The following is a 20,094-nucleotide window of genomic DNA, read 5'->3' as shown; positions in this document are numbered from 1 at the left end:
TTTGCTGAAGTAGATCTTTCATATTACTGCAGTTTGAGGTGTAGGATATTATTTTTGCATGGATGAACTAATCCAGTCCCAGTTTTATTACCAGATACGTCCAGATAGAGGCATTTTTCAGATGAGCCGTTTCAGAGTCCCTGGATCACATTTTGTTATGCTGCAACCTTTAATTGTTGGGATTTTATGGGACAAAGATGAAAAAGTGCACGATTGTAGAAAAAAAAACATTTTCAAACAAATGGAGATCTGAATAGTGTGATCTAGATTTGTATTCAGCCTTCCTTTCTACCAGATACAGCTGCAAGTATTTTGGTGTAAGTCTCTAAACGTTTTTGTGAAATCGCTCAAACTCAGTCGAATTTCACTAAGAACTTATACAAACATCCATTTTCAAGTCACGATGTTCATTCTCAGCTACATTTGCTCTGGCCTTTGACAGTACATTTAAATATTACCGAAAAGCCTGTTTATTTATTGTGCAATTTATGCTGTTCATTTGATCAAAGGATGAATTCAGATCTTATTTTCTCAGAGAATGGAAATTCATAACTCTTTTAGAATATGAAGCTGCACCAAACTAGGTCAACACAAATAGCAACAGATATGTAAATTCTTAAAATGTTGCAGTAATTTACATAGGTTACGTACTTTACAGCATTGAGTGAGGATAGTTTCTGTTCAGTCTGGACCTCTGTCAGAGAAGTATAGTTTTAAAATGGTTTTTTATTGTTATCTTTAATGGACACTTCAACTTTTGCCTTGAGTTTGGAAGGAAAGACTGTGTGTGTGTGTGTGTGTGTGTGTGTGTGTGTGTGTGTGTGTGTGGGTGGGTGAGTGTGTGTGTGTGTGTGTGTGTGTGTGTGTGGGTGTGTATGTGTGTGAGGGCGTGTGTGTGTTACTCGGGTAGTAAGTAAATTACTACACGTCTTTTTCCACCGTTAATGTGACACACACCCTGTGTAATTTAACAGCCTACAACCTGTTTGATAGGAAAAAAAGCTGTTTTTATTTGTAACCCAATTCTTCCACAGAATTTTAAAGCATTTGCATGTTGTTTCCATAACAGGATGTGGAGACAAACAGTCAGAAATGCGTAACATTAGTTATTCAGCTCCTTCATCACATCATCTCACCAACATGCTGCGAATTATTTCTTATGGTCAGCAACGATTCAAGTTATTTAAATTTATACTTACATCCGCTTTATAGTTAGCTATTTATGAAGAGCTTTTTTTTTGTTTTTGTTTTGCTTAAATGCATATGTTGCATTCATGTTAAATATTTGTTCATAACCAAGTTATAGAGATTGATCACTAGATAACAACATATTTTATGTAAAAAAACAACAACAAACAAACAAAAAGAAAACTGTGGGGTCATTTTGGTTCAAAAGCATTTTTAAACAAAGTTTATTCCACCTGTGGTTTGATCCTTAACTACAAAATGTTGCGCAGGATTTACTTATTTTGAGACAAAACTTAAATGGCAAAAAAAGTTATGCACTTGATTTCAGAACATGTCACCCACGAGGTGATTTTAAAATTATAAAGATTTTGACTCAAACAAATAATTTATTGGAATAATTTTAGAATTTGAATGAATGATCAAATAAAAAAAACATTAAAAACATTTATTTATATGTGATTTGTTCTAAAAGAAACAAACCAGAGAGATTACCACTGAAACTTCTAAGACATAAAAATGTGCAACAATGCAGAGCAACTAATCAAGAAAGTAAAAAAAAATATATATATATATGTATTTTTTGACAATTAGAAACTGTCCACTAGATGACAGTATTGTTTTGACTTAACATGAACAGAGTTTTGTCTTAATATGTATTAATATTTTTGTTGGATCACTGTTTGAAAAAAAAAAAAGTTAGATTATATAATTAGATATTCCAACCAATTTTTGAAAAACTTCTATATACTTTTTTATAACAACATGGAAATTTTATTTCTTTGCTCCTTTTGAGTTTTCATGTATGAAACTATTTAGCCTAAATTGTAATTTTCTGTATAATTAATGTTGCTTTAAGAGGAAAATAAAAAAAAATCCAAAGTATTCAAAGCTAATAAGAAGGAAAAAAGTTGAGTATGAAATTAAATAAAAGTTTCGCATATTTTTAAAATCTTTTTGTGCTGAGCGTTTGAAATAATTTATAATGATAATTTAAAAAAAAAACAGCTGACAACTGAGCCTGAGTGAAATACATATTCTGATTTATAGGACACATGAATAAACTTAAAAAACATCTGCTGTAATCACTAGATATAATTTTCTCAGTCAAAGATGTGAAAAAATGATATTTGTCTGAACTTTGAAGCTGTTCAGCCGACAGGTTTGGAGTTGACAGATGAGTATGTGGTCAGTTCGGTTTGAGGAGAGGCAGCGCTGCAGGCTGGGTGTTTGCTGAAGATGACGGTGGAATAACAGAGGTCATCTGACTGGATCTCAGGCTCTGAACGGCTGTTGGAGTACAGAACCTCCGGCTGACCCGCGTTGATCCTGAAATCTGGCTCCCCAGTGACTGATGACGCGGCGTTGGCATGTTGGGATTTCTTCTGGATTGAGGGCTTCGAATACGTAACATCATCTTTTTTTCCTGAACAGAGCGAGGAAACACAGAATAACTCTGCAAACCAGACAACATTCATACACTACAACGGATAAACATGAAGCAAGAATAAGTTATAAAAACAGTAAACTACTATACATCATTTGTTCTCACATCTCACTTCTTTCTGTTACAAATAAGTTTTTATTTAGACATTTGAATACGATGGAGTATTAGGGCGATGCTAAGACAATACAAAAAGAAGAAAAAATTACAAGAATGAAGTCATAATATTCTGACTATAAAATTCTTGACTTTATCCTCATTTATTTCTTAGTTTTTTGTAGCGTGTCCCTAATACTCCGTTGTATTTGTTCTTCCAATATAGGCAAGAAAATAAAATGTTAGTAGATACGGAGTGGTTGCTTTTAAAGTCGTGAACATGTCAGTGTTTTTAATCACTTATTCCATCACTTCATGTTACATTCGAAGTGACGTGAGCCGGAGAAACTCTGCCTGAAACCGACTTCCAGACCTAATCGTGATCGATCTTCAGCTTTGTAGAAAAGAGTTTGGAAAAATCTCAAAAGGACTGACCTCAAAAGACGGCACCAGATAATGACGGCAGAATAAAACGTCTCGTCTTTTTTTATATCCAAAGAAAATGTTGAAAAATGTAAATTTTAATGAAAACCTGTTAAATATTGTCAACTTTACTTGTGATCAACATGTGTTTAAATGTGCTAGTAGGTTGGTTATGGGCAAGTTTCTCTTTGTTCTGTGTGTTTGACACCACCTTAAAAGTGCGTTTCAGTGAGTGTGTTTTGCACCTTTCGACATGCTGACGTCTCTTTTTCTGAGTCTGAAGAATAACAGCAGGACGGTCGCCAGAGCCAGCACCGCCACACCCAAGACCTGTTCCAAGATACACCATCTGACCTGGAAAAAAAATATAACTAGAATTAAAAACAAGCTCAGCAACGGTAGACTGATAAGAACAAATTTTCTTATCAATAAGGCACTAAGACGGAAATGCTTACTAGAATCCATCATCTTCAGGTTGCTTCCTGGACTCTCTATTACAGAAAGCAAAAGGAAAACTTTGACAGGTTTTCATGCTCCAGATTTCATCACATGCTTTTGAGACGAAACAAACCCGGTTCAGAGAAGCTTCCTCATCAGCAAAAGGAAACGGAGCTAATATTTTTATCTCGACAAGAAGTCATAATGTTACTTCTCCCACAGGAACAACTTTACTCACCTTCTGCTACAGTGAGGGTCACTTCGCCGTACGTGTCCACTCCAACTCTCTCAATGCCACACCAGTAAACTCCTCCATCGCTCATTTCCAGGTTTGATATTGTTACATAGAATGTGTTCCCATTATCTTTTATAGAGTACTTCCCCTCTCGCTGCGTGCTGCTTTTTATCAGGATGTCTGCGTCAACGCACGTTCCTTTGCAGAAATATTTGACATTGGTGGTGGCATAAGAATGAGAGCATGTTATTGTGACTGATCCCCCCACAGTTCCTGTTACTGACGTGGTTTCAGTCTGAAAGACCCCTAGACAAAACAGAAACACATAAAGCCAATTTCTGAACAGACTTTTGACAACAACAAAAAAATCCTCCAAGTGTGACGTTTCTGAATTTCACAGATTAGTACCATAAACACGTAGTGGCGCCTGTAGCAAAGATCAGAGCCTTAAAGAAGTTTGTCTTTTGTACCAGCAGCAAAATCCAATCTTATATTGAAAACATGTATTCAGTGGAGGAAAAAACACGTTTGAGATAATATCAGGTTTGGGTTGTTTGGGGCTGTTGTTTGCTTTTCTCTGGTAACACAATCATGGGCAACCCTGACAAATCATTAATCATCAGAAATGAACGTTAAGTGAAGAATTTAAAGGAATTGTTAGCATTTTATGTATACATTTGCAGCTGTCAAGAGTGTCAGACATGTTGACCACTGTGCTAACCGCTAACCTCGCTGACAGACATGTTGCATTTGTCATGACAAAACTGTGAAATCACTTCGATCAAACTGATCTCAGTTGGTTAAAAACAGACTCGGGCTCATTTCCAAATTCCTCTCAAATAAACCGGGTTTTTGCAGTTCATGCTGAAGTGTTGCACCATTTTATTGGTTCATTTCTTACTTTTACTGTTTTACCTTTTAGTAGATGACTGTCGTCATCGTCCTTTCTTCTTTCACTCAGTAGTTTAGTTGAGTGTTACTGGCCTTTTGTCCACAAGATGAAAGGCAAAAAGCATTCAGTCAAGGTGTGACGTGTTTATAGTTAATCAGATGTTACTCTTGGTGTATGAATATTTTTGAACTTTGTTGTAAAAAACGGACAACTCGCAGTAAATTTAAGCTAGTACACTCAGTTGTTCTTAAACACCTTGTCTGCTGGTGGCGGTCAGTGCACCCGTTGTTAGTGCAACCCCGGAGCAGCCGTGGCTACCGTCCAGTAGCTCACCACCGCCAGTGTGTGAATGTGTGTGTGAATGGGTGAAAGACTGATTGTCTGTGAAGCGCTTTGGGGTTACTTGACAAAGAACTACACAAGTAGTGTGTAGTTCCTGTCGTAAAAGCAATATTTCAAAATGATGCACAACAAAACTCGACTAGGTCATAAGTTAATTTTGCCAACGTACACATGATAAAGATGGAAATGGAGGTAAACAAAGATCACTGTCTGGGAACCGCAGCATTTTCCACTGTGAGATTGCTGTACTGCAGTCAAAGGTTTATTTATCTTTAAGGGTTTTTACACATTTTTGCGAGCGCTACCAACAGATAAGGGTGCAGCGCATCTTAGCAGCAGATAAGCAAAAAACTGAAATGAAGCCATTTTCAGCGATAAAAAATAAAGCGTAAAATGTTGTGTTTTCATCTTTTATGTTGTGCTTATCTTTTCACCGCTGCAAACTGTGACATTAAAGAGATAGCTACACTGTGAAACATTTGAAGCTGGTTTAACTTGAAAATGTTTGTCCACCTGCTGCCTTGAAAATGCAATTCAAGTCAACAAGGAAATTTTATTGGTTTTTAACTCAGAAATTAAAGTTCATGAAGTTGATTTAACAACAAGAGACAAGTTATCTAAACATTGTTTTTTTTTTTCTTAAAGTTCATTAATCTTGACTGGTGAGTTTTAACTTAATGCTGCAATTTAAGCCAAATAGTTATTTCACTATATGCAAGAATTAAAAAAAAAAACTAAAAAACGTACTACTCAATATCAAGTTAAAATAACTACTTATTTTACTTTAGAATAATTTTAATTCTTGTTTCAAATTGCATGAACAAAATTTCTGATCTGATAATGAAATTTCTTAAGCATTATAATGAATTCTCCTCAAAAACATTTAGTGTGAACGGGACATTATCCTTACGCTTCGTAAACTGTCAGTTCATTAAAATAATCATTTGCCTTAACACACAAGACTCAGATCAATGTAACGCACTTTCATCTCAAGATACAAAAACACGCCGCTAAGCATTCTGGGAAATAATTCTCACTACTCTCTTTTTCTGCTTTCAGTTTTTTTTTTTTTTTTTACCTAAAAACTCTAATTTATTCAACTCTTGGAGCTTTGACAAAATTAATAAAAATGTTAACGCAACTTACTGCTGTAAATGTATCTTCCACAAACACATAAATTTAGGTTTGAAATCTAAAACTCGCTAAATTTGTTTAACTTAAAGAGTAGAAGATAGTAGACGCAACTAAAAGCTGCTCAAATTGTTTACAGTGTACACACATCCACAAGAACAGCTTCACAGCACTCCTGTGTTCAAAGGGTGATAAACTTTACAGAAGAAAAAATGGATAGTACATTTGTGAAACACATTCATTTATATCTTTTTTAAAGCCCTAAATGTTGTTTTCCACCCCCAGAAGAACCAAGTGAGTTTCTAAACCGCTGTAGAGAAATGTTCAACCACAAAAGATGAGGAAGAGAGGAAGATTTCAGGGGATGAATTAATAAATCGAAGTGAATTTACCTTCCAGAACGAGGACAACAGAAAGAACCAAACTCCTCTTCATGATTTCCAGATGGTTTGCACGTCCTGCGTCGGTTTTCTTAACCCAGACATCAAGATTGAGGAAATCTGTCTGCGCAGCTGCTTTTATTTTTACTCAAGTTCCTTGCTGTTGTTGCACTTCCCCACTTCTGACCAATCTTCTATTTTAAAATGAAGACATTCCTTTGCTTCTCACATTTTTCTTTCTTTAGCTCATTTGCGTGATAGAAGGAACTTCTTCTGGTACACTAACCTCAATGTTTGGTCAACTTAAATAAGTCATAAAGAACTTATTACACCAGAAGAAACTCTTCATCGCCAGAAAGAGGTAAAATTCCAATCTTTTGTAGATTTGCAAAGTTGTAGATTTGCGTTATGCTGTGGTACACACAGGAGGAAACAGTATGTCCTGTTTTGCTGACAGAACCTGGCTGCAGTGAACTGCTGACTGGTTCACTACACAACCAGTTGCTTGTGTGAAATAAAAACAGCTTTTGCCAATTTAGTTGAGCATAGATTATAGCTTTAACCTCAGTTTCCTTCCCTGTTACCATTTCCCATCTGCTTCCCAAGAGATGGCCTTCTTACTTGTAGTTGTGCTCTATAAACCTTATAATTGTATTTCAAACAAAAAGTACTTTTCTACATTTATTCTTTTTGATATTTCACTGCCAACACCAAAACTAATCAAAAAACAAATTTAAGATTTTCTTTTTCTCATAATATTTCTTTTTAGAGCCAACTTTAGATGCTTAAAATGGTCTTTTTCCCCCCCCCTTTTTTTTTTTTTTTACATATTTGTTAAAACTGTCACTATATATTGCTGATACAATCTGAGAGGGATAAAGAATCAGAGCCAGGAGGAACCGATCATCCTTGTGTACGCACAAATGACAACAAACCAAACACTGAACCAAATACAGAGAAAAAGCAGAGACCAATGTGATCTTAATAGTGCCTTTAACATTCCTGCTAGCTTCATTGTTCTCTTTCTATAAATTACAAGTCTTGATATTCCAACCCGCAGTCAGAACCAAAGAAGCCTTTTGGACGTGGGGTGAAACATTTTCAAGAAATAAGAGGAAAAGTCCAGGTACCTTCTATTTGACCACATCAGAATGTCCTGGATGATTGATCTACTCCATGGTAATGAGGACAATATGTAAAATAAACCAATCAGGTCTTAGAAGGCGATACATGCAAAGTGTCAGGCTCAGTCACTAATCATTCATTTGTGCCATTGAGACACTGGCATGGTACATTTTGCCTAAAAATGTCACACTTTCACGACACTTGGAGAAGAACTTAAACAAAACAGTCTAGCATGATGTGATTGCTTTTATTTAAAACAAAAATGTAGCAAGTACAGCTCACTTATATTGATAATTACAATTATTTAATTTTTTGCAATTCTTACCAAAGCAAAAATCTAAAGTAAACACAGATCAAAGTTAATACAGTATTGGATTTCAAGTGTTTACTGTTTCGAATGATAAACCGTTATCCAGTTCTGTCCTTCCAAAAAACACAAGTATCAAGGCGATGCACTGCAAAAACACAAAATGTAGTTCCCAGTGCATAAAATCCTAGTACACTTGAAATAAGACCAAACTAACTTGCAGTTTAACAAAACATTTTTACCACATTAGTGAAATAACCTGCCAGTGGAAAAAGCACTTTTTCATAAATGTCATGAAGTTGTTGACTTAAAAAAATTGTTTGTAAATCTCATCCTGCGTATTAAAAATGGAACTTGTAAGTTAGTTTGGTTCTACTTTAGGTCAACTAAGATATTTGCATTAGAAACCAGTTCAAAAATATTTCGATTTTTTTTTTCAGTGTATTAATTTGCTTATAGTGATCTTTTAAAAACACTATGATGGATGATTCTCCAGTTTCAGACAATGCCTTATCATGTTTTCTCGATTCTGGAAATATTTCCAAACAGACTTTCTTTGTGGCAGTTTATCAGATTGGCAGTGTGCAGCAACAGGTGGGAGAGGGACAGCTCACATTATGCTTAACATCATTGGAGAGAACACATCTGCACATTTTTTAATCTCATTAAAGCCGCTTTCAACTGTGCAAACACCTTTAATAAGATGCAAATAATTCTGATAATTTACCTTCTTCATTTATCACAAACAGCCGACAGAAATCTGTTTCATTTCACTGAGCGTGACATGAGAAATCTGCCTTTCCAATAGTATTGAAAGAAAATAAATGAAAATGTCTGTTTTAGATTAAATCCCTCCACTGTAGCTGAATGACATTGTTTTCCTGATCCTTGTTGACTCATCAAAATGCTGAAAATTATTTTAAAACTTTTTTCAGTTTTCTTACATTTTTTTGAAAGAAAAAACGGTTTAATTTGTCCATATTGTCAGATAAGTTGATTTTGCATCCAAGTAGGTGAATATATCTTAATACGACTGTAATTTTGTACATTTTCACAATAAAGTAATGACCTTCTTTTAGCAAGTAGGTCAGCAGCGTGCAGGTAGAAGGAGCAGAGAAAAGTCTGGCACTTCTTCCTTCATGTCATTGAAGGAACTTCAAACTATAAAACTGAGAGAAAAGTCTGTCACTTTTTACAGATTGGTATAACTTAATACCAACAACCAACCCACACACTGTTCCTGGAATAAGCTACAGTATATCAGTGGACAATCTGCTCTTTTGGAGCTTGTTGTTTGGAGCTGCAGCTCCCGTGAAGACTGTGGTAAACATGGTTTTCCAGTCGGCCCCGGTCCAGAAGCTGGTACTGGCAGATATGTCCCAGTACGTCTACATCGACGTATTCACCGAGGCTGCAAGAGATGGTGGACTCCCTATGCTCCTCTGTGAAGCAGGAGTAGAGGTCAGAAGGTGGCCGAGGCAAAGCGGAGAGGTCAATGCAGTCCGGATGCGAACACCCGCAGGGCTCTGGTGCCGCTGCCGCCGAGGGCATCATCGTCTCATAGTCAGACGACGTCTACAGGGAGGACAAGTCAGTGGCGTCAATGAACAAGTCATGGAGTTAGAGCAGATTTTTACATTATAAGATCAATTAAATGTTCGCATAAGGTGGCAGATAGTGTGATTCTATACTTTTATCTTAATCTATAACACCCAACTACAAGGAGATAAGAATGGTAAACACTCAGTTTACATCTTGTATTTAACACGTCTAAAAGCACCAGGTGTGCCGACCTGAAAGAACATGAGGTCACTTGTGGTTGTGGAAGTTCAGAGTGATTAAACAAGCAATCAAGAGACTTACAAATAACTATTTTTAATGAACAGGAAACAGAACTGCCCAGCACTGAAGATGAACAAGATTGGTGAAATGTGATGTCGTTTAGTTATCCATTCATTCATCCATTCTCTGTACACCCTTGTCCCTAGTGGGTTTTGGGAGGTGCTGGTGTCTATCTCCAGCTAACGTTCCGGGCGAGAGGCCGGGTCACTCTGGACAGGTTGCCAGTCTGTTGCAGGGCAACACAGAGACAGACAAGACAAACAACCATTCACACTCACACCTAGGGAGAATTTAGAGAGACCACTTAACCTGACAGTCATGTTTTTGGACTGTGGGAGGAAGCCGGAGTACCCGGAGAGAACCCACCATGCACAGGGATGAACATGCAAAGTCCATGCAGAAAGACCCCGGGCTGGGAATCAAACCCAGGACCTTCTTGCTGCAAGGCAACAGTGCTACCAACTGCGCCTCTGTGCAGTCGTTTAGTTGTATCATTTGAAAATCGTTTCAGCAATCGTTTCTTGTGGCAGCTTGACCGCGCCTAATATGGAGAACATGACGTCAGCTGTCCAGACAAAACATGTGACAAAAACCGCAACAGGACTTGACCGCTGAGTTTCAGCTGAGGGAATTAGGGATTTGAGGATGCTGCAGTGCCCCCTTGTGGACTATAGATTACATTTATTTATTTTATATTGCTTTATTTAATCAGATAAACCCCGTTGAGATCTAGATCTCATTTTCAAGAGGGACCTGAGCAAAAATTTGCAATACATAACAACCTGGTTACAAGATAAAAACAATTAATACATATGCACAAGTATAAAACAATAAAATCAATTTAAAAACAATGACACTGTTTCATAGAATCTTGTTGCCTATCTTTAAGAACTGCTCGAAATAAGTCCAGTGAAATCATTTCCGACATCTTAAGTTCAGACTGCAACTGATTCCACTCTGTGGGGGCCAACACACTGAATGCCTGCTTCCCTTTTTCAGTTCGAATGCGTGGGACATGCAGAAGAATAATGTTATTGGAGCGAAGAGAACGAAAACTGACAGTTCTATGTAGGAGAGTGGATAAATATGCTGGGGTTAGACTGAGTAAAGATTTATACATCAGGATCATTAAATGATTGTTTCTCCGTACACTTAAAGGTGGCCATTCAGCTTTTGCGTACAAATCACAATGATGTGTCAGACGTCTACCACCGGTTATAAATCTTAAAGCGCAATGATACACAGTATTTAATGATTGAAGACATTTGGTCGAAGCATTCATATATAAAACATCTCCATAATCCAAAAGTGGCAGGAATGTCACTGCTACCAATTTTCTTCTAGCTTTGAGTGTAAAACAAGATCCATTTCAATAATAAAACCCAATTTTCATTTTCAATGTCCATAGTAGATTTGTTATGTGATTTTTAAAAGAGAGTTCATTATCTAGAATAAAACCAAGATATTTATAATTACTGACAAACTCGATTTGTGCTCCTACAGCAGTGGTAAGCAATCGGGAAGTTTCTGGTATTTTTCTAGCATGTGAGAAAACCATTGCTTTCGTCTTGTCCACATTCAAAACCAACTTCAGAGTTTGTAAGAGTGTTTGAACTACATTAAAAGCAGACTGCAAATATTGTATTGCCTGCGATAGTGATGCAGAATAGCAGTATATTATTAAATCGTCAGCATAAAAATGGTAAAAAGCATTTGACAGATTGTCACACAAGTTATTTATATAAATAGAGAATAAAAGCGGACCCAGAACTGAGCCTTGAGGTACGCCATTTAAAATAGTGAGAGTAGAAGAAGTGACACCAGCCAATTGGACTCTCTGGGTTCTGTTTGACAAATAATCAGCTACCCACATGGTAGCTTGATGTGAGAGCTACCATGTGTAGAATTTCAATTAAAAGTGTGTGATTTACTGTGTCAAATGCCTTCGATAGATCAATAAACAAAGCAGCACAATGTTTTTTGTTATCAAGAGCCTGGATAAGATCATTACAAACCTTTAACGTGGCAGTAACAGTGCTATGTTTTTTTTCTAAAACCATACTGTACATTTTGTAAAACACAATTAGAATCTAAACAATTCTTCAATTGATCTGCAACTAATTTTTCAAAATTTTGTGCTACGATACACAGTTTAGAAATTGGTCTGTAATTGTTAACCTGTGATGATTCCCCACCTTTGAATAGAGGCAAAACAAATGCTGATTTTCAGACACTGGGGATTTTGTTAGAGATTAGATTTAGATTAAAAATATGAGATAATGGCTCTGCTATAAACTCTGCAGCCAACTTTAGAAAAAAAGGATCCAGATTATCTGGCCCCGCCGATTTTCTGGTGTCTAGGCTTTTCCATTCTCTGAGAACCTCAGCTGTACAAATAGGGGGAAAGTTAAAAGTGGTGGAGTTACACTCATTATTCAAAAACAGCTCATCAGTATTTACATTTTGGCTAAATGAATTTAAATCATCAAATAGAGAGCCTACAGAAATAAAATGCTCATTAAAATAATTTAACATTTCTAATTTATCAGACACCTTTTTACTTTTTTCCAAACAAAATTTGGAAAGTCACTCAGTGGTGCTTGCTCAGTAGCTGATTTAACTGATTTCCAAAATTTCTTTGGATCATTTAAATTTTTTGTCATTTCGGCAAGGAAATAGTCTTACTTAGCTGTCTTGATTAATGAGGTACATTTATTCCTCAATTTCCTAAACCAAAGCCAGCTCTCCTCACCATTGTTTTTTCTTGCCCTAGCCCAGGCTGCATCTCTTTGTTTAAGCAGAGTCCCAATAGCTGGTGAAAACCAAGGATTATTTCTCCCCTTCACCCTAATTTTATGTTTAGGAGCATGTTTATTTATTAGTCTTGAAAACTCTTCATAAAAATACTGCCAGGCAAGGTCTACATTATCAAAAAGAGAGACCCTACATGTTCAAAAAAATTTAGACAAAAGCCGATGAAAAAAAACTCCCATAACTTGATCCCCAAATATCTGACTTCTCCCTGCACGCTGGGAAATTTATATATATTTTTTGTTCTCATATATTTTACACTAAATATTAGAAATAAGTGCCATATCTTTTTCCAATCCTCTTTCACCTCTAAGTTAAATAAACATAAATAATAAATAACATAAATAAAAGTCTTTTCATCTCCACAAAAATTAGACACGTTTGAAAGGCAGAAGGCGGTACGGTAATATTTCATTGTCAGCAGTGCTTCAGACAGCAAAAACATAAAGTTCAGAAGTGGATTAAAATGTCAAAGTTCAAAGGTTGTAATAGTTAAAAGGAACAAAGTGGAAATAAAGAAGAGCTTAATGAGCTGAGATTAGGGATTCATATTCAACATGTCTGCACACATCAAACAGATTTTGATTCCTTTGATCGTCCGAGGTGGGAGAGGATAGCTTTTTTTCCCTCCCCTTTAAAAAATCAGCACCAAGCTGCAGCAGGTACAGTGAAGACAATAAGAACCAAGAATGGATCCCTGAGGAACCCCACTAGTGAGCTCAACAGACATGAACCATTACTCCTATACTAATGCTTATATTTGAAAGGAAGGAACTAAATAATGAAATAGAGACTGTAAATTAACTACAACCAACAAGATCTTTTTACAGTTTTGTTGAATATGGTTTTATTTTTTTAGTCTGTTTTCTCAACTTTATTTGGAATAGTACTCTATTGCTCAGAGCTCACAGATACAACTTTGGAAGAGTTTTAAAAGCTAACCTCTTTAAATGATGCCCACACAAATAACATTTTGATCAGCACAGATAAGTACAAACAAAGCACAGTTGACTGATACATTTGTATATCTATATAAGAAAGGATGGTAGAGCAACTTACAGATTTAAGAGAAACTAAACCATTGTTAATGGTAAAGAGAAGTTACTCCAGATATTTAACTTGAGGCCTCAATGGGTGTTATTTTATTCAATTATTTTGCAAACCAACCTCTCTTTTCTGGCGAGGGGTGGATCTCCTGTGCTTCGCAGCCAGAAGAAGACATATTGTGAACAGACACACAAAGATCATCGCTCCAACGCACAATATAATGGTCAGGGACAGCTGCATGGTGAGCTCTGTATGATAATGAATAAATAAGAATTAACTTTAAAACAGCAAAACACTGACCAAAGTATATGGGAACGTATCAAAGTAATGTATTGAACAGAAAAGAATATAAAAACACATCAAAAGTATTACTAAACAATATTGTGGGGTCAAAGACCAATACTCACTGTGAACTGGTGCAGCCATGGTGGAGGCAGGGACTTTATACACTGGAAAATGTAACAATGCAATGAAGCTGAAGTATGTAACTTTTTAAAATATATATATACATTTTTACATAGTTGTTGAAACTGTCACTGTGTCGTGGCAGTATATGACAATCTGTGAAAAAATGGATCTCCTCTGCCTTCTCCCAGTGCCTACTAGAAACAACCAATCAGAGCCAGGAGGCGGGTCTGAGCACGGCCAATCACAAGCTCCAGTGGGGTGACTCATCCTCTCCCCTTTCATCTCTGCGACGCCGCCGCTAACACGTAATGTTTAGAATGCTAAGGCTAGTTAGCACGTACGCAGAAGACGGCAAATTAACGTTTTTCCTGTAACTGTAAGTTGTTTCTCCACCATTAGCACATGTAGCAGCATTGTTTGACAGCACTAGAACCCTCCTCCTGGTTCTGACTGGTAATTTGTAGGTGTTGAGATGAAGTCAGTAACTCTTGACTTCTTAACTCTGAACTCTTACAGCGGCTGTAACACTGACGGAGTTAATTCACTGACTCCGCCCCGAGAATCACAGGTAATCACAGGTAACGCAGAATGTTTGAGGAGTTTAAGTGTTGGAGGGAAAATATCGAGCAGGTGAACATTCAGTCAGATTCTTGGCTAATTAAATAGATTTGTAATAATCCGGTGTACGTTTTTCACCATCTTGAACGTGTACATACATATTTGTCAGAGTTATCAACCTTTCTGATCCCGGTTTTGTTTTTTCTTTGAAAAACTTTGAAAAAAGGCTTTTTCATGTTGAAAGCATATTCCACACTGATACCAGACATAATGTATGTTGTCACTATTCCAGCTGATATTCCAGGATATTCCAGCATATCCTTCTCATATGCATTTTGCAGCATGTTTTAATCCTTTATTGCCTTTTTTTTGCATATAATCACCAGTTTGCTTGAGAATGAATCGCCAGTCGTTAGCATCAGTCCCTCTTGGCCCCCTCACTCTTCTTCCAAGATTCAAGCTCCAAAAATGATTATGTAAATGTTAATATCTCTGTAATTGAGGCTTGTTGTTGGAGTTGTAGTAAAAATGTATTATATAAAAGTGTTGAAATCAAATCTGACAGAGTTCATCTGGGCCTGCTGGATTTGCCGTGTTGTTTTGAATCAGAGCGGTGCATTTAGATGGTAACAGCAGCTCAGCGAGGAGGCGGAGGAGATTGATCTTTTCACACATTATCTGTCCCATGACAAGCTGTCATGACCTGGTGACAGTTTTAACGAACACGTAAAAAAACATATTGTTCATAAAAGTGACATACTGTAGCTGTAAGTACAGAGGAGCAGCGTATAAATAACATGACTGTATCTCATCTCCAGTTGAATTTTACACAAAACAATGCTCAGGGATGTTTATTTGATGTGTATCGGCTGAAAGCTTCATAAACTCAGGGATTTATTTGAAGTTTAAAAGTTATGAATTACTAATATTTTCAAATATCAAATGTAAACATGTTGTTTTCATGCAGAAACTGTAATAACAGCAGCATGAGATTGTTTTTGGCTTATTTAAGCCAAGAGCAATTCATCTAACTTGACCTCCTTTGTATTTTGTCACCTTACACCCACAAACCTCCGTGTGCGTCAGTGGGATTTTACGAATTAGACCAACACGGGCGTCAAAGTTGTATTTGGGTATGTCTCTGCCGGCTTTATGCATATTGAAAGCCAAAAATCCCATTCTTTGGAAACTCTGTCTCTTGTTCTTCATAGGTACTGAGTGAAAAACATACAGAGCTACTTTAGCAAAGGAAATGCAGCATTTCGTTTGCCACTTTTTCTTTTTTTACAAAGTCAAATATAATTGTTCTCATTTCCATGTTGACGTGGTCTTGCAGGCCTTTTGCTACAGAAATTGAAACTTCTGAAAAGGAGAAGATGACATGGAAAACTAATATTACTCTGTTCTCATTTATGGCTTGTGCTACCTGTCATTTCTAAACCACAGCAGGTCAACAGCGAATGTTTCTCACATTAGCTGGTGAAATGTACAAGCGGAATTTGCATGTAGTATGTTGCAAGGCAATCATTTCTGACCAAAAAAAAAAAACAACCAGATTTAATGTTGAGTTATAATCTGAAATCGGCACAATTTAAGGTTCAATATTCTGTTGTGATTCGATGCTTTCAACTTTACCTTGGGAGACATTCAGATGTATCTTCATGATGCGATCACCGCTCCCAAAATCGCCACAATAGTACTGTCCGCTGTCGTTTAAATACAGTTCATCCAACCTAACGATAAAGTAGCCCGCTGTAGTGTTGTCGTAAAGAGAGACACGTCCTTCTCTTGTCCACTCGTTGTGTTTGGAAGTTCGGACCACCTGAACGAAGGACTCTTCGATGTCTAAACAGCAGAAGTGTTTGGTGTTGTTTTTCCTGTCGCTTGGATACTCGCATATGAAGTCAAACATTTGACCCTCAGTGCCAGAAACAACTGTGGGTTTGTCACACATCAGAGCTGGAAAAAGATATATTGTTTTAATGCATATCTGATATAAATTAATCAGAGCAGTCAAGCGAGCAAAGCTTTCAGCAAGATGTTAACCAGTGTTGGAAATTCTGACTAAAAAAGTCGAAGTAGAGAGGACAATGCTTACCTCGGATTTGTAGAAAAGTAATGAAGATGACTAGAACTAGAGCTGTTCTCCATGAGATCCCCATTTCTCCCAGCATTTCCAGTTTGGCATCAATTCCCACACTCACTGTCACACGTCCACACCAACCAGGAGGCAAAATCTTCTGTTTGAGTCAGGTACTTTTCTGGTCCTGTTCAAAAACGCCTTCCTCTTTCTCATAGAGCTAAACCAAAGTAAAACCTTTGTGGCTTTTGGGGTGCTAAAGCTGCTGTTGTGTTAAAATAACAGTTTATTCTGTGCCAACAGAGACAGATGCTTTGTTAGATACATTTGTTCTAAGCACATCCGTAAGTTAAAATAAAGTCTTGGTATCACGATGGAGCTGTGTCAAGCAGTGTTCATTATTTTTCTCTGCCAAATTTCTCTTTTTGATTTCCTCATATAGGGATGCCTTTGTTTTCTGCAACTGTTGAAGCAGCACGTGTACATGCTGTTGGAGGTCGATAACATTGTCTTTGGTTTGCTTGTTGGAGACCTCAGGTAAATTCTCCACCTGGATGTTGTCTGGTTCAGGAAAAGTGATACATTGTTTTGTTTTCTCCTTGTCATTTAATGGCTGTTTCTTCAATTGTGGTAAAGAGGTCACTGTGTCCTTGGGAAAACTTTCCTTTTCTAAGGGAGCGACCTGATCACCTTCTTTTGCCTTGATTAAAACACCTTGCATTTCAACATCTTCAACAAAACAATGTAGCTCTAATGGAGGTTCTGACTCGGGACATGTTTTCCAAAATGTCTTATTTGCGTGCTTACACTGCGCTGCCTGATCACTGACCCACTGTCTCCTGTGTTTTTTAGACGGATTCTGTCCGAGCGACCAGCTGTGGAGCAGAGATCTCACTTTCCATGGTACAAGACCCCTTTTCCAAGAAAGCTGCCTCATCATGTTGTTTTCCCGACACAGAACTATCACGCTTTTCAACTATTTCAGTGGAAGATTCTGCAGTCATGCAAATAGATGTTGCTTAGAAATGTTCTTCTGGGGTCGTATTCACATCCTTACATCCTTGTATCTTCTCTGGTAGATGCACAATCTCCAGTGTTTCAAAGGTGGATTCTTTTTTTGGTGGCCCATGGAGTGGTTTCTGGAGAAATCATTTGACCTATTGGGCCTAAGTCATACACCCAATTTCCATATGATATGATTTTGTTGTCGTTGTCATCCTCCCATATTCCTGGTGTCTTCTTGACACGGTTACTCTTAGATGGTCCGTTTCTTCTCTCTCACTGTCTCCAGTGTTTCAGAGGTGGACTCTTTTTTTGGTCACCAGTGAAGCATCTTGCTTTTGGGTATTTTTGTCTGAAACCTTTTCATCAAGGGGGCGTGCAACTCCAACCAGGCCTGAAGTGGTATCATCTTCTTCTGCTTACGCTTAAGTGGCTGTTTCTCTCTGAGTTCATCCACGGTCTTCTGTGTTTCAGAGACAGATTTGTTCTTAGTGACCACTGATGGGTTTTCAGCAGAAATTGTTTCACCTACTGGGGGTAGTTCATCCACCCAGTTTCCAACAGATATAATTTCCTTATTGTTGTTGGTCACAGGTGGCCGTTTCTCCCCTTGCTCATCCACTCTCTCTTGAGTTTGAGAGATTGCTTCTTTTACAGGGACCACTGAATCGTCTAGGTTTTCAGGATTTTCCGGAAAACGATGTTTGTTTTCCTCAAACCAAGTGCTGAACGGCACCTTCTTCTTGAGCCACCTGGCACTAGGCGGCTCAACTTCTCTTATGCTAATCTTGTTGGATGTTTCCATTTCAGTGATTGGCTGGTTTGACTGTATTCTTTCAGATTTTGAGTTAAATCAGTCTTCAAAGTTGAGAAACTTATTTGGAACTGTGAAACGAATTTGCAGGTGAAACGTATCATGAACGGCTGCTAGACGGTTGTGATAAAATTTGGTCGATATGAAAAGCTTAAATACAACAATTTATGTCACAAAATTCTGAGCCTTTTTAGGTCCCTGGTTCTGATGCTGCTGGATGAAGAGATGACACTCTCAACGACAGACTTATAGAAGATTTGCAGCATCTTGCTGCAAACCTTGAAGTATCCGAGCTTCCTCAAGAAGTACAGTCTGCTCTGTCCCTGCTTATGGACGGCTTCTCTGTTGCATCTCCAGGATCAGATCCAGGGACCTAAAAAGGTTCAACAACTTGATAAAGAAGCTGATTCTGTTCTGGGGACGACTGTGAAACCGTGGAGGTGATGATGCAAAGGATTCTTTATAAAACCAATAAAATTATGGACAACCCTGACCATCCTGTTCATGAGACTGACTAGGGAAAACGGTGTCTTCAGTCAGAGGCTTCTTCAGATTCACTGTAATACAGGCCTGTAGAGGAGATCTTTCCTGCCAACAACCATCGCAATCCACAATAACTCTTAAGAATCTGAATTAATGAGTTACTACATTTAATTCCCCTTTGTGATCAATAAAGTATTTTTGAATTTGAATTCTATATTTTTAAATGGCTGGTTGATATCACAAAATTTCAAATTCCTTTAAACCTTGAATTCTTAGATAAGTTGAAAAGGAGGCATCATGAACGTACTGCAGGAGCACAGGGAAGGAAGAAATTTAAACTATTAGTTTTGTTATACATAAGCGGTAAAATTAGATTTTTAGTACACAAATTGAATGAATTCCTGTTATTCTGGGCTAAGAAAGGGCCCAGAATAGCAGGAATGCAGTATTGTATGCTATGAAGCATTGCTGCAAGTTCACATCCCTAACTCCAACATCAGGGATATTTCTTACCTGTGGTCCGGGCCGTTACTCAGTGGTCCCAAATCTCCTTTTAAATTAAAGTTTGCATTTCATTTAAAAATCAAAGAGAAGAGAAGTGCAGAATCCAGGGTGCTTGAAGTGTGTGTGGAGTTCACACAATCAGTGATGATTGGATTTGCTATTTTCATGTTGGTTATTCGTTTAAAAAAAAAAAATTGAAACACCAATTGCTAGGTAAACTCTTGGCTATTGAGACATGATAACTCTCAATGTTGTTTCTCAATGTTGAGAAACAATATTCAGAAATGTTTCTCCGTATCGGTTCTCTGGACTTCTGGACTTTGTTGAAGCTTTAAATTTTACCCAATATCTAACGTTTGCCCTTGATGAACCGGCAAACCTTGTGGAGGCTTTGAAGCTTACCAGAAATTGCCAGTGCTGTAAACCACCAAAGGGAGAAGTACAGAGGTGAACCAGCCGTGGGAACGTGGCCAACACAAGGAATGAACGGCTTCACACTTCCTCCGTTGCCATTGCTAAAACTACAGGCAGACAGATGTCGTCGTTT

At 37.5% G+C, this 20,094-nt stretch overlaps 2 protein-coding genes and 1 long non-coding RNA gene across 3 annotated transcripts; 1 reads left to right on the top strand and 2 right to left on the bottom strand.

Moving 5' to 3' along the window:
* Nucleotides 1-1,396: 1,396 nt before the first annotated feature.
* LOC114144668 (CMRF35-like molecule 7) lies at nucleotides 1,397-6,751 on the bottom strand. Its single transcript, XM_028017744.1, is given in 6 exon segments — nucleotides 1,397-2,611; nucleotides 3,394-3,475; nucleotides 3,477-3,502; nucleotides 3,604-3,639; nucleotides 3,825-4,127; nucleotides 6,579-6,751. Coding segments are annotated over 6 exon segments (765 nt in total). The 5' UTR covers nucleotides 6,622-6,751; the 3' UTR covers nucleotides 1,397-2,336.
* Nucleotides 6,752-8,373: 1,622 nt separating this feature from the next.
* LOC114144662 (uncharacterized) lies at nucleotides 8,374-16,893 on the bottom strand. The gene is made up of 5 exons (XM_028017737.1): nucleotides 16,763-16,893; nucleotides 16,300-16,623; nucleotides 14,106-14,147; nucleotides 13,819-13,946; nucleotides 8,374-9,573 (listed from the first exon to the last, which is right to left on the bottom strand). The coding sequence occupies exons 1-5, from the start codon at nucleotides 16,836-16,838 to the stop codon at nucleotides 9,259-9,261; spliced, it is 885 nt and encodes a 294-aa protein (XP_027873538.1). The 5' UTR covers nucleotides 16,839-16,893; the 3' UTR covers nucleotides 8,374-9,258.
* LOC114144692 (uncharacterized) lies at nucleotides 14,254-19,649 on the top strand. The gene is made up of 3 exons (XR_003595523.1): nucleotides 14,254-14,482; nucleotides 14,623-14,674; nucleotides 17,597-19,649. It is a non-coding gene; the product is annotated as an uncharacterized LOC114144692 (long non-coding RNA).
* The last annotated feature ends 445 nt before the right edge of the window (nucleotides 19,650-20,094 follow it).

The sequence above is a fragment of the Xiphophorus couchianus genome, chromosome 5 (genome assembly GCF_001444195.1).
Source record: "Xiphophorus couchianus chromosome 5, X_couchianus-1.0, whole genome shotgun sequence".
Classification (NCBI taxonomy): Eukaryota; Metazoa; Chordata; class Actinopteri; order Cyprinodontiformes; family Poeciliidae; genus Xiphophorus; species Xiphophorus couchianus.
Note: the sequence above shows the minus strand (reverse complement) of the source record. Positions and strands in the feature narration are given on the sequence as shown.

Bases quoted from the DNA above. Each gene is read 5' to 3' on its own strand.
- LOC114144662 (XM_028017737.1), bottom strand. From the start codon at position 16,838: ATGCTGGGAGAAATGGGGATCTCATGGAGAACAGCTCTAGTTCTAGTC. The intron at 14,148-16,299 runs GTAAAGTTGAAA...TACATTTTCCAG, and splicing joins ACATCTGAATGTCTCCCAAG to TGTATAAAGTCCCTGCCTCC. The intron at 9,574-13,818 runs GTTGGTTTGCAA...TCCTCCCTGTAG, and splicing joins CCCCTCGCCAGAAAAGAGAG to ACGTCGTCTGACTATGAGAC.